At 47.9% G+C, this 13,655-nt stretch overlaps 1 protein-coding gene across 3 annotated transcripts in view; it reads left to right on the forward strand.

The window, feature by feature from the left end:
- Positions 1-13,655, forward strand: part of CALN1 (calneuron 1) — a 138,395-nt gene that overhangs the window by 65,319 nt on the left and 59,421 nt on the right. For all 3 annotated transcript variants that reach the window (XM_074160724.1, XM_074160726.1, XM_074160725.1), the window contains one exon: positions 12,956-13,068. In XM_074160724.1, the coding sequence (XP_074016825.1) occupies positions 12,956-13,068 (113 nt within the window). The remainder of the gene's footprint in view (positions 1-12,955; positions 13,069-13,655) is intronic.

Genomic DNA, 13,655 nt, shown 5'->3' on the forward strand with positions numbered 1-13,655 from the left:
TCCTCCACACAGGGCTGCTGCCAGTGTCTGCTAATAATGAGGTAATACAATTGGCAGTGGTTTATATTTAATCTGAACCAGCCTGAACAGACCTAGTGAAAACATACGGTTTTCATCAGAAATTACCTTGGGAGTGCATTCGCATTGCAGGATGGCAGCGCGGCTGTATCTGCCGGGGCTTATTTAACTGATGGGCTTCACATAATGAGCAAGCGGAGACAGACTGAATTTGGTTTTCAAGGCAAACCCTGTTTTCTGTAGGGATACAGGGGGAGGCTCAGCCCTGTCTAGGTCAGGCTGAGGAGCCCTTCGAGCTGTGGGAGCAGGATGGCTCGGCTGGACAAAATGTGTTTTAAGAAGAGCATATGCAATATATGCTGGAGTGGTTTTGTAGCTGAGCCTAAAATGATATGACAAGAGCATTTCACACCTGTATGTCACCTTCTGCCACAAAGGATCTCACCAGGCTCGGTAAATGACACAGGGATCAACTCCAGAGATACCCAAGGACAGTTGCTGCTGAGGCTGTGGTGTGCAGCTCTTCAGCAACACACAGTGAGCCACCAAACCAGAGCAGAAGTGAAGGTGCATTTCATAATTCATTGCATTCGAAGGCAAAAACGTAGTTAGAAAATGCTGCATGAACTTAAGTGAAAATGGCAATTGCACAGCTTGGATTTTGCCCAGGAACACTTCACACATGTCATACTGCTTTTAATGCCTCCATGGGTCTTGAGTGCTACAGTCAGCCTTCCCCCACAGGTGAAATGCCAGTAGCCCTGGCATCGATGGGTGGAAGTGAGTGCAATGGGTGGGTTTGCCCCCAGATAATGCCATGAGGTGATATTAAGGATGATCAAGAGCTTCCAAATGTCTTCCAGGGCTCAGAGTGGCAGGAGGGAACTCCTGCCTTTCATCATCACAAGGATGTAGGTTGAAGCACAAGGATGAAGCTCATGGCACAGAGAGAGGCTTGGGTTACTTACCTGCTGGGCTTCAGTGCCAGGGCATGGAAAAGCTGTCACAGGGCTGGGGAAGAGGGAGAGAAGTTTAATCAAGAAATGGTAAGATGGGACTCCAGGATGGGTTGGGGCTCATAAACAGAACAAGATATATTTTCCCGTGCACAGGCAAGTGCAAACTCAGAGAAAATCCTGTATTAAGAAGCATCAAAACCAGCTTCCCATCCCCAGAGCTGGCTGTCAAATATTCCCAACAGACTGACCGCACAGTTGCACATCGACTTGGCCTTTTTTTACACCAACAGCTGAGGCGAGTTTGGGCCACTGGGCCAGGAGATGTTTCATTCCCATGCTGTGACAGGGGGTCAATGACGGGAGCTGGTGGTGGCACGTGTGAAGCCCTCAGCCTTGGCCATGCCTTGTCCTAAGGACACGCCACAGCCCGGCAAAGGACCATGTTCCCAGCTGCATGTGCCCTCTTAGCACAGCTTTGCTGAATGCAGGTATTTCCAGTGAATATCTAGTTTTTGCCAGTCCTCTTTGGAAGAAGGCAAACATCAGAGGCTGGAGTATCCACTGCATTTCCTAAAAATGCCTTCTCCACCTTTTCTTCCAAGTCCCTTTGTTGTTCTGCAAGGCATGCTTTACCCAGGTGAAGAGGAATGCAGCTGCCACAGGGGGAAATATTATAGTTGGCATAAAAAAACTGAATTAGTGAGAAAAATGAGAATATACTTGGAATATTTCAAGGTCTCAAGAGAAATCTCATAAATCATCAGAAACACCCTTTTATGAACTACCGCAAGATGCTATGGCACTGCTGTAATGCGGGGGATGAAAGTAGCAGAATAGAAGAGAAGGCAAAGGGGTTTTCTGTGCAAAAATGCCTCTTTCGGGGAAGAGAGGTGAGGAATGGTGGTTCTGTCACTCAGAGCATGAGAATCACATTAGGCCAAAGCTTTGCTTACATCTTGATAGTGGTGTGTGACTGTGTGCCAGGAGAAGGTTGTTGAGTATAGCTGGGCATCTATCCAGTGTGCCGTCCCTTATAGGGACATATTGTTTGCTTTTGGTCTGGAAATAGAGGTCAAATTTTACCTTTAGTTTATACCCTTGATTTGCTTTATCTTTTGACATAATTAGGTATTGCATGAACGTAAACATTGCAGACTCTGAGAGGTGCCTACATTTCTGTCTGCAATCTGGAGAATGACCTGAAATGTTCTGCCAGTATGTGGAAAGTAAAATATTTTATGTATTTATGTGCTGGAAAAGAAATTATTTGTAAATCCTTCCAATTGGCAGTAATGCTAATAAAAATGCAGAGAAATGGCACATTAAATGTGTTGCCTTATCTGGGATGCCTACTCTTTAAGCAGACTTTTGCAATAAAATAGATGAATGTGTGACTTAAGTGTCAAACTGTTTCGTTAAACATAAGACACTTTTATCTGAGGAATAAAATAAGCACTCAGTGTACTAATTAGAGGAGCAGCTGGTTTTCAGTACCCTGGAAAAATAACTTCAGGCTAACACAAGAAGGGAAAGAAAAAAACCCCAGTGTGTCAAATTGTTTATTATAGTACAAATAGGAAATACTTTGATCAAGCAAAAGACAAGCTGGTTTCATCAGCGTACAAGCGAGCTACCTGTTACCTTTTATCACATTATGTGATGCGTCAGCAGTAGTAGCGAAAATACAGCTATGACATCCTTATGAGCACTAAAAAAGAGGGGCAAGAAATGCCAATTTAAAATTCTGCATATTCCCAAGCTGCTTTGCAATGGCTCTTTGTGGAGCAGAGAATTGAAGGGGGCGGGGGGTAAAAAAAACAGGAATCTATTCACAGTGACCCTGCCAAAATAGATTTTGAAGATATGCAGCTCTCCCAGGTGGCACTTCTGAGGTCCATCTGGCTTTGGGCAGCTCCATGGTTGTGATGGGGGTCTGCAGATTTATTGGCTTTTTATGTTCTGATGCAGAAGTTTTGCCGCTTAGGTGCTGCCCCATGCAGCGAGGTGTACAGACTGCCTGTGATCCCCTTTGGAGAGGGAATAAATGACAGTGGAATAGCTGCATGGCGTCAAGGGATGGTGCCAGCACACTGTCTCCCTACAAGCCAGTGCTCCAAGCTGTTGTACTGCTGTTGGGTCAGGGCTCGTACACAGGTGTTGCTTTGGTTTGCTGGCACTTGCTTCCCCACATGAGGGAAGGGATGTCAAATTTGGGTGCTCCAGTAGCTGGAGTGTGTATCCTGTGTCACAGGGATGGGAATGACCAAAGGACCCAGACTGGAAGATCTGGAGGGAGAATAAATCTCTATTCTAAAAGTTAAGTGCTGAGTTCCTCGCTCTTCAACGTTGCATGGCCAAATGTATCCTTCTGTCCAGAAGACCAGCTTGCACTGCCCTGTGTGGGACAACAGTGACATGCACAAGCTGAGAGCCTTTTATCTCTTTCTTCTGTCTCTCCCTCTCTTCTTCTTTTCTTTGGTATTTTTTCCCCCCACTTTACTGCCATGGATAATTCCTTGTGTTTCAACATTTCATAATGAAACGCTGTAAAACAGCCCAGGCTGCTGGAGGTAGACCAGAAACAGTTTCCATGTTTAAAATGCAGAGTTAATAGGAAAAGCGTGGACAGGTTGTTGCAGACTTTGGGTTTCTCCTCTGTGCTCAAAGTCCTCTGATTTTCATATGTGAGAAAGGATCTAGCAACATTTCAGCGTGGTTGTCCTTTAAAGTGAGTTGCTGAGCTGAGAAACTCGGTCGGCGAGATGGATTTGATGAGACTTGTCTTTATTTATAGAGGCCACTTTCTTCGTGTCTGCTCTGATTTGTAAAATGGAGATTATCATATTATGTGTTCTCGCTGCTAAGAAAGAAGAGTAATTATTGGTACTGGTGAAGCTAGTCAGATTTGCAGCTCAGTACCGGGAAGAGGTTCATAAGTGATATTAAATTCTGTCTTCGATGGATGGCTGAGTGCAGCCGTGTTGAATAGACAGGACAAGAGGAAACACTGAATTGCAATTCCCTCCCAGAAACATGTCCACCCTGTGCTGCAGTGGGGCAGAGTCCCCTGCACAACACAGTGTACGATCTGTGGTCTGTCTCACGCAGCCATGCCCTGCGATTTCATAGAGTCATAGAATGGTTTGGGTTGGAAGGGACCTTCAAAACCATCTGTTTCCACCCCCCTGTCCTGGGCAGGGACACCTCCCACTAGAATTTGTTTGCCTCTTTGTTTAATTTTATTTATTCCTTAAAATGCAGTATTCCTGGTGTTATGCTTTTGGTTTCACAGAATGCATATGCCACAGGGAGTGTTTTAATGAGCCTGGGACTTGCTGGTCATCTCGAAGTTGCGCCGAGCTGTCTGATAGCTGCTGCAATGCACAGAGAGCCCTCCTGCTATTCCCGGGGCCTAGGGAGCAAAAATAATTAAAGTCCTGGCTAGTGGGGACGTGATTTTGCTCCTCTTGATCCATTTGACAAGGGGATCAACTGGCTACAACTTGCACGATGCGAGAACTCTGCCAAGACCTGCAAAATGAGCCCTCTTGGTTTATACATGCAGGGCCGAGGGTCTCGGGGGATGTGGGGTGGAGGGAACATGGATGGAGGGGACAGTAGGGTGGAGGGGACAGCAGGATGGAGGGGACAGAGGGTGGAGGAGACATGGGGCAGAGGGGACATGGGGTGGAGGAGACAGCGGGGTGGAGGGGACAGCGGGGTGGAGGGGACATGGGGTGGAGGGGACATGGGGTGGAGGGGACAGCATGATTGAGGGAACACAGGGCAGAGGGAACATGGGGCAGAGGGGACAGTGGTGGCCTGTGTGCCATGCTAGCGGCACACCACGCTCAGCAGGCTCTGCAGTGCCTTTTCCTGCAGGATGGTGGCTCACAGGGATGGTAATTGGGGCGTCCTGTGGCTTCCCAGGGCCAGCGTGAAGCTGGCACTGCTGCTTGGCAGGTGTCTGATGGATATGGGGTTTTTTTTACTGCAGTCACTGTTTTTGTTGGAGTTTTCTTCTTGCCAAGTGCTGACAGCATCCTGCTTGTTTTAGTGCTGCTGGTGGAGCATGGGACACGTCCCACCTGGCACCGCAGAGGCAGAGGCCCCAGTCCTCTTCAATCACTGTCTCCTGGACAGACTCCCCTTGGGCAAACATGGGGAGTTAATAGATTATTTTTTTTTTAATGGGGAAGCAAACAGGTCCTCTGCAGCCGTTTCCTCTTCCTTGCAAGACAAGCCAACGGACTGTCAAAATGAGTAACTCTCAAGGTCCTTTTCTCGGTGTCATGATGGATGCACCTCTGGCTCTGTCTTTCTGGGCTCCATTTGAGCCTTTCAGACCTCATGGAAATTTCCTCCTCCAGGAACATGTGTCTGTACAATTTGCTAATCTTTTATGTGTAGTTGTCATTGAACCAAAGCAGCCAGCTCCTCACAGCCGCTCCTAAAACCGCAGGACTTGGAGGTGCCCTTAAGGGACAGAGTAAGCTCCAGCAGAGATGTTTCACCCCTTCCTTCGAGCTGAAGGCTCAAGATGCAGTCATTAAAGCTGTGGGATGTATGGCGGAGCTGGGGAATGGTAAAAAAGTGGCTGATGGATATATCCCCACTGTTCCCAAGGAGCAAGAGAGATGAGAAACTGTATTTTTTACATGTATGCCTTGTATGACACTGGAATTTTTACATGTATGACACTGTATTTTTTATGTATATGCCTATGTATCATGCTGGCCAAGGTTGCCCAGAGAAGCTGTGGCTGCCCCATCCCTGGAGGGGTTCAAGGCCACGTTGGACGGGGCTTTGAGCAACCTGGTGTGGTGGGAGGTGTCCCTGCCCAGGGCAGGGGGTGGCACTGGATGATCTTTAAGGTCCCTTCCAACCCAAACCATTCAATGATTCTATTCCATGTTAAGGAATATCAGAGCCCCTCTGCAGGTGGCTCTGGGACAGAACCTCCCAAGGGAATGCAAATAGGACTCTTTGGACATAGGAGGTGCTCGTTGTCACCTTTCTCCATCCTGGGGACTGGTTGCATGTCCCATGCCTGTGGATCACAGCATAGCCAGGCAGGGGGGGGTCGAGCACCCGGCTCTGCTGGCAGCCTCCTTGCTGATAATGTTTGGGATGGTGACACTCTGCGCCTCAGTTTCCCCACCACAAAATATCTGTGTTGGCACAGTAGTGGAGCTTTTTCTGGTCTTTCCAGGCAATTTCATGGTTGTCTATAATTGAAACTGTTTTCAAAGTTGAAAGTTTGATGAAAGACTTTCCCCAGTTCTGGTTGAAGTTATGGATCGAGGCTGTAATTAGGCAGAAAGTGTCTGGGTCGTGCTGGGGAAAGGGCCAGACTGGCAATCAGGCTGTTCTCCTCTGACCTTAAAATCTCTGAAACCCAAATGCTCGTCTGGGAAATATCCTGTGGCTGGAGCTTCTCTGTGCACATCCTCTGCATCGTTTCAAGGCACAGCAGCAGCAGCCTTCCCCAGACAGCGTTATTGCTGCACAGGTTACTTTATGGGCACAAACAATGACACAGACCGGGACAGAGAGTCACTGCAGCTTGCTATTAAGAGAATAAAAATAAACAGGAGTGTTGTGTGCGCCTGGGACCCAAGCTGCAAAAGACTAGCTCATTAACTTTAAATATATCACCTAGCTGCACTCTGGAGGTCAAATTTGAGAAAAAAAAAAAAAAAAAGGTGTGAATACTTATCAGTCTACACACAGCAGATCCTCATCTCTGTTTAAATGTGTGCATCATTTCAGTGCCATGGCAAGGAACTTTTAAGAAGGAGAGAGAACCCGATAATCCTGAGAGTGGCCAGGGAAAAAGGTTATTTAGGAGGCAGTCAGGCCAGATGATGCAGGCTCCCAGTTTGACGCACAAGGCTCTGAAAACCAGGTGTAAGTCTCTGTTCTGCCCTTGGGTATAGGCGATGCAATCCATGCACGTTCTCCCCCTCTCTTTTTCTTTCCCTCTCCTGCCCTGTCTCTCTCCAACCCAATGAATATTTAATTACATCCTCCAAGGGAGCCACTCCGATGGGACACTCTTGGACAGACAGCGGTGGACTGAAGGCTGAGGGTCGGGGCTCTCCCACGGGATGGAGGGTGAGATGAGTTCACACTGCTGCTCCTCTGAGCGTTTAATTATTTCTTCAAAGCAGAAGAGCTCTGGCAGGAGAATTTGCAAGAGCATGGGCTGCTGCTACCTGGGACGTGGGAATTTGCCATCCCAGCTCAGCCCAGTCCCTCTCTCCTCTGCCCGGTCCCCCGTGGTTTGGGGGTGGTGTCCTCTGCACCCTCCCTGCCCAGCACATCCAACCTGGGCAAACCACTGCTGACAGTAGATCCTGTGGGATCAGGGCAAGTGTACCAAGAGAAAGGCAGGATGGAGCTCAGGCCAGACGGGTGTAGCTTGGTTTGGTGTAAGAGTGCAGCCAGGGGTGTTTAGTGCTGTGGTTGTCCTCCTTGGTGCCCTGATGAGGTGACTGCAGAGCTCTGCCTGCCCTCAAATGCTTCATTTTTCCTGCTAAACATCCTCCGGCAAATACAGCCTTCCCTTCTCTTCATTAAAGTCAGGGTGCTGAGGGAAGATGAACTCCTTGGACTGGAGCTGAAAGTCCATCAGCTCAGAGAGAGGGCTGTGATTTTCTGTGCTCAGCTCTGATGCACCAGTGAAGCACAGCACCTCCAGCAAGAGCAAATGGTACCGCCTTGAAACCTCTTTGACCTGGGGATCTGGAAGCACAACCCCAATATGAAGGAATTGAGGTTGAAGGCAAGTAGCCTAGGAGAGTAAATCCCCCTTCAAAAGTGCTGGAGGTTCCTTCAGCTCCTCCCAACATATACATCCAACCCAGAGTTTGCCCCCTGGGAGTGCAGTGGTAGTTTTAAAGGCTCCTCTACACATGGAGTCATTAACACTTTTCCTTTTACTCCACATCACATTGGTTTATTTAGAAGAGCTAATTGCCATTTTTCAGAGGTGCAGACACCCCTTCCTTGGGTCTGTCATGTCCAAGGCAAATTTCCTTGGGCTGCAGTCTCTGGGAGAGCTGGTAAAAGAACTTGGTTTCCCAGCTCCACGCTGCTCTTAGCTGCTGCTCCATTGCCGTCAGTGTCTTTGGCATAAGTGGATGTCGGAACAGATTGCCTAGAGGAGCTCTGGAGGCCCCATCCCTGGAGGGGTTCAAGGCCAGGATGGACGGGGCTTTGAGCAACTTGGTCTAGTGGGAGGTGTCTGTGACCATGGCAGGGGGGTTGGAATGAGATGATGCCCCTTAATCTCCCTTCCAACCCAAACCATTCCATGATTCTATGACGTGAGGCCCAATGTTTCCCTGCTGCAGCTCTGTGGACCTCTGTGGTGGCAGCCAAACTGATCTCACAGCACAGCAAACATGGACGCTGGAGGTGTTCAAACTCAAATTATTAAGGTCTTTCTGCACTGAGTGAGTGAACAATGAGTGTTGTCACTTTGGCAGGTTCAGGACCCCTTGCTGGCCATGTATTTAGGCACTGAAAAGGTTCCCAGAGAACCCAAAGCATCCTCTTTCTGCGATGGAGCAATTAGCCAGGATCACATGATTTTTCCTGGGCCCGTTGACAGTGCATCTAGTTGCTGTTCCTTTTTATTATCACATTTGCCTGGGTTTTGTCAGGACTGAGACAGTGTCTTGCAGGGAGCAACCTTTGTGGGTATCTGGAAGCACTTAGCGCCCAGCCGATGCTAACAGACTAGTAATGATAAGCAGATCTGATTTGTCTCTGATGATGTGGCCAGTGATGATCTGAGTCATAGTTTTAGTCATGCGAGGTTCAGCCACGTGATTGCTAACCCCCTTCTGACTCTTCGACATTAATGTCGGGAAGCACTATGGGGAAGGAAAATGTTAGGGCATAAGTGTAAGTAAATAAATAAATGTTTTAGGGGGTTTAAAACCAGGGGTTAAGCTCAGCTCTGGTGTTTTGCTAAGATCACCCGCACAAGCAGTGTCCGTCCCTTGGCTGTGGATGGCAATTCAGGGATGGGGTGGCATCTGGATCGCATCCTGGCCAGAACCCCTCTGCTCCTCACCCACCTTGCCACCTGATGGTCTTCCCCTGCCCGCGCTGACCCACACCGCCATGCTGTGAGGTTTCCCTGCCCTCCCAGTTTGTAAATAAGTTATTGCAACGTATGAATGCATTCACCAATCAGGGACTTCAGCATGGCTTGGGTTTATAAACCTCATCTGCATTTGGATCTGGTAGGAGCAGGGAGAGGAGAGATGCTGTGACCATCACTGGATGGGGAGCACAACTCGTTCCATCCTGGTCATAGCTTTTCGACTGCTTGTGCCCCCTCCCTCCTTACAGGGTTGTTTTCCTTCAGGGTGATGAGTTAATGTGAGCTTGGAGGCAGAAGGTGGAGGGAGGATGTGAACACCACACGCGTTTAGTTTGGAGGAGGCTGAGGGGGGACCTCATTGCCCTCTACAACTACCTGAAAGGAGGTTGTAGAGAGGTGGGTGTTGGCCTCTTCTCCCAAGGGAATAATGACAGGACCAGAGGAAATGGTCTGAAGTTGGGGCAGGGGAGGTTTAGATTAGATATTAGGAAGAATGACTTTCCTGAGAGAGTGGTCAGGCACTGGCACAGCCTGCCCAGGGAGGTGGTGGAGTCACCATCCCTGGAGGTATTTAAGGAACGTGTAGACATGGCACTTCAGGGCATGCTCTAGTGCCCGAGATTGTTGGTTTGTGTCTGTTTGTGGGTGGGTGTGGGGTGCGGTTGTGGGTGGGTTTTTGTTGTGTTTTGTTTTGGTTTTGGGTTTTTTTTTTGGCTTTTTTTGTGGTTGGACTCGATGATCTCAAAGGTCCCTTCCAACCAGGAAGATTCTGTGATTCTGTTATAAATTGGCCTGGGGGGATGGTGAGGGACTGGGGCTGTGTGACTGCTCATCAGCAATGATGTTTGGGGCTGGCTGGGTGGCTTGCGGAAAGGAGCAAGGGAGGGTAAAAGCAGTGTAGACAATACGCATGCTCCAGCCTGGCATTTTCCTCCCTTCCTCCCAGCCCTTAAACCCAACTAAAAGTTCATTTCTGAATAAGCCGCACATCGCTCGCTCTGAATATCAGCTGCTCCCAGGCGAGGAGCACATCTGTAGGCACAATGAAGCCAAACGTGGGGACGTGCGCCGTGCTTGATTTGCCTCCAATGCAGATTCTCAAACAGATGCTTGATGTGTGCATCGCACATCAGCTTGTAGCACCGTGTACGTGACTGTGGCTCGGAGTAGGAGGAGAAGGAAGGCATCTTTTGACTGTACCCAACACAAATTTCAACCTGAGCGATCCCAGGAGGTGATGAGTGGCCTGAACACTGATGGACCCTATAGGGGATGTGGGTATTGAGCATCACCTGGCTATGCCATGGTTGTAGAGAGCGACCCTTGAGCATTTTCACCTTGCAGCCATGCAGAGCTGCACTGGGTGCGTCTTGGAGCCTATGTGTTGTTTTTTATAATATTTCTTTCCTGGCTGTTGAATACTGCAAAAGGAATTTTCAGCCAAAATTGTGAGTTCTCTTTCTTGATATGATGATGCTACATTCTCCTGGGATCCTGATGGCAGGAAGGTTTGTTTTCTGCAGCTTAAAACAAATGTTAAAGGGATATTTCTACTAGGCAAAATGTTTTGGGGTCTAGTTTCCTTGCTAGTTAAGAGTTTTAATTGAAAAAGCAGTCAATAAGGGTATAATGCATTTTGTAATGGCATCGTTCTTCTGAGGTTGTGGAAAACGCCATAATTACACTGATAATTAAACCCTATGAAGCTAGTTATGATCCCTGGCAAAGGCGCATGGAAGTCATGAGCAAGGGTTTGCCCAAAGTCTTGTTCTGAGTCAGACACAGAGCCCAGGAGTCCTGGCACCCACTTTCTCATGAGTCATGTGTAGGACTGAGTCTTGCCTTTCCTCTGTGGATGACATGACATTGTAGAAAACACAAATTAAATAACTCAGTATTTTGGGGTCCCATATGGATAGACCAAATATATGCACGGGCAGGTACTAGAATCTCTTTAACATGCAAATTGTTTTCTTGCTAATCTGGCTAATTTCTTTAACCCAATTTGCATCATAGTGTATGGTTTTGTTACTGCCTTTCCCTTGAAGTGATGTACTGCAATATAAATCGCCCCGGATCCACTGTCACCTTGCATTACCTTCCCCAACGTGATCCAACATGCTGTGACTGATACAATCCGACTTGATGCCATAAACTGATGCCTCCCATGGGGAAGCAGAAGGAACGCATTTCCTCGTAGCCCATAAATGTTTTAAAGAATGGCTTTCCAAGTGATGGGGTGCCCACCCCTTTCCTTTTCTGCTTAATAAGCTGTCCCAGAAATGAGCTCCATCCTGCAAGAGCTCAGCCTGCTCCAGCCCTGCAAAGCCCTTCAGCGTATGCCGAGCCCTGAAGGTGTGAGCGACTTTAGCAGTTGGATGGGGTCTTCTTGCACGTTACGGGATCAAAGCTATTATGAATCCCTCCTGGGTTTCCTTTCAGAGCCCCTGTCACTGGCTCACCCCCAGGATATTCACTCTTGTCTTCAATAAATTAGGGGCAGAGCCAAGTGAATAGAGATCACTATTCTGGCAAACGAGCGTTTTGACTCTGCTTATTTTCACATTGTGTTTCTGTGAAGATAAGGACATGGAGAGATTTCAATCAGTGGTGCATATGCTCAGATCAAGCATATGAAATATTATAAGAGGGAGAGATAGCAGCAGCATGCAGGGCACGTGGTAAAGCTGTCATGCAGGGCTGCTGCAAGTACTGCAGTCAATAGTGACATTTTAATAGTAGCCCTTGCATTGATCTGCTTTAGTCTGATGGTTTTAGACACTTCCTACACCTAACAATTTAGCAACAGCAACTACATGGAGAGGTGGATGCAGTCAGTTCCAGCGGAATTTGAAAAAAAAAAAAAAACAGAACCAGAAAGTCCTACAGTTGCTGATTCTGTTTCCAGACTTGAAGGAGGGCTAATATATCCACCTGTATCAATTGGCCTAGTAACATGTAGGAGGATATGTCATGGACTGATAGACAAAGGAGAGGCATATAGACATTGAACTACCCTTCAGAGGTAGAAATACTACTTCAGAGGTAGAACTACTACTTCAGAGGTAGAACTACTAGTTCAGAGAAGCTCAAATTTTTTAGATCCTTCAACAGGCATGAATTTTCCTTTTTTTCGCCATTTTCATTAAGCATCACAGAAGTTCTCTGAGGGAAAAGTAATATTTGATACAATGCTCAGATACACTTCAAACAGCCACATGCCTCATTTACAAAACATACAATATACTGGAGGGGCTTGGGACTGCATAGGCTCAGTTAATTAATGGCAGGAGCAGTCTCCTCTTCCTGCTAATGGCACTGAAGCCGTGTCTCCACTGCCTGCTCTGCATGCTGAGCACACAGGGCTGTTAAGAGATGGATGCTGGTGGAAAGCTGAAATGAAATGCCTTGTGGATTCGCAATAATCTGGCTCTTCCCTCTGCGTGCACTCCCTTCCTCTGGAGGCAGAGGTTGGCCCTGTTAAAGGTTTGCAGAGACCTGGCTGTTGGGTGGATCTGTAGAGGGGAAGAGCCCTGGCCGTGCTGATGGCCACTGTCCTTCTGCCAAAATTGTTTTTTTTGAGAAGTGACTTCCTTACAAACTCTCTGGGCCTGGGGAATGACCTATTCATCTCTGTTTGTGCATCACCTGGTCCTGTCTTCAGTTGTGGGTGTGCCACAACATGGGCCATTCATTTGGATAGCAACAAATTTGGATCTATAGGTACCCTGAAGTTGATGTAGAAGGTGCTGTAATGCATGTGTGGATCCATGATATGCATCAGATCCAGAGCAGCACGTTGGACAATGGCACTAAGTGGTACTTCTGTGAAAACACTGATCTTTTTCTTTCATTCCAGGGGACGGCCAGGTTGATTTTGATGAATTTATGACTATTCTGGGACCTAAGCTGGTGTCATCAGAAGGCAGAGATGGCTTTCTGGGAAATACAATAGACAGCATATTCTGGCAGGTAAGTGATCATTTTTTAAAATGCATCTTTAGCCAACTATTCATAGCTTCCAGAACTGATTTGTTGAGGAGCACTAAATGTTTTGGAAGCGTGATTGCTTGTGTAAAGGCTACTCGGGTCCCTCTCGCTGTGTGCCATGTAAGACGGTCCCATGTTGCTGGAGGGACCTGCTCTCAGCTGAGCCCTCTGCGGGAGGAAGGGAAAGCCCTTGCTGTGGAAGAACTGCAGCTGAACACAACAGTTATTGGTGCAACATGTTTGGGAGCATTTTGGAATTCATTTTTGGAAGAGAAAAACATTTTTCTCTGAGTCTTTTAAGTTTGGAACCTTGAACCTGTCCGGGTGCTCTCAGAAATGTGCCACTGTTCCGTGTCCCTTGGCTGTGGCAGAGGGATGCTCTGAGCAGGTCACGTCTGATCGGTGCTTCTGTGGTTAATTCAGGTCTGAGGCTGATGACGATAAAGGGATTGTGCCGGTGCAAGTTTTACCAGTGATGCTGCTCTGGGGGTGTTTTGGCGCTGCCGGTTCCAGGCCTGGGAGGAGAGGCAGGTCTGGCAGCTCCTCGCCTCTGTCCTGCCCTGTGATTT

The sequence above is a fragment of the Numenius arquata genome, chromosome 18 (genome assembly GCF_964106895.1).
Source record: "Numenius arquata chromosome 18, bNumArq3.hap1.1, whole genome shotgun sequence".
Classification (NCBI taxonomy): Eukaryota; Metazoa; Chordata; class Aves; order Charadriiformes; family Scolopacidae; genus Numenius; species Numenius arquata.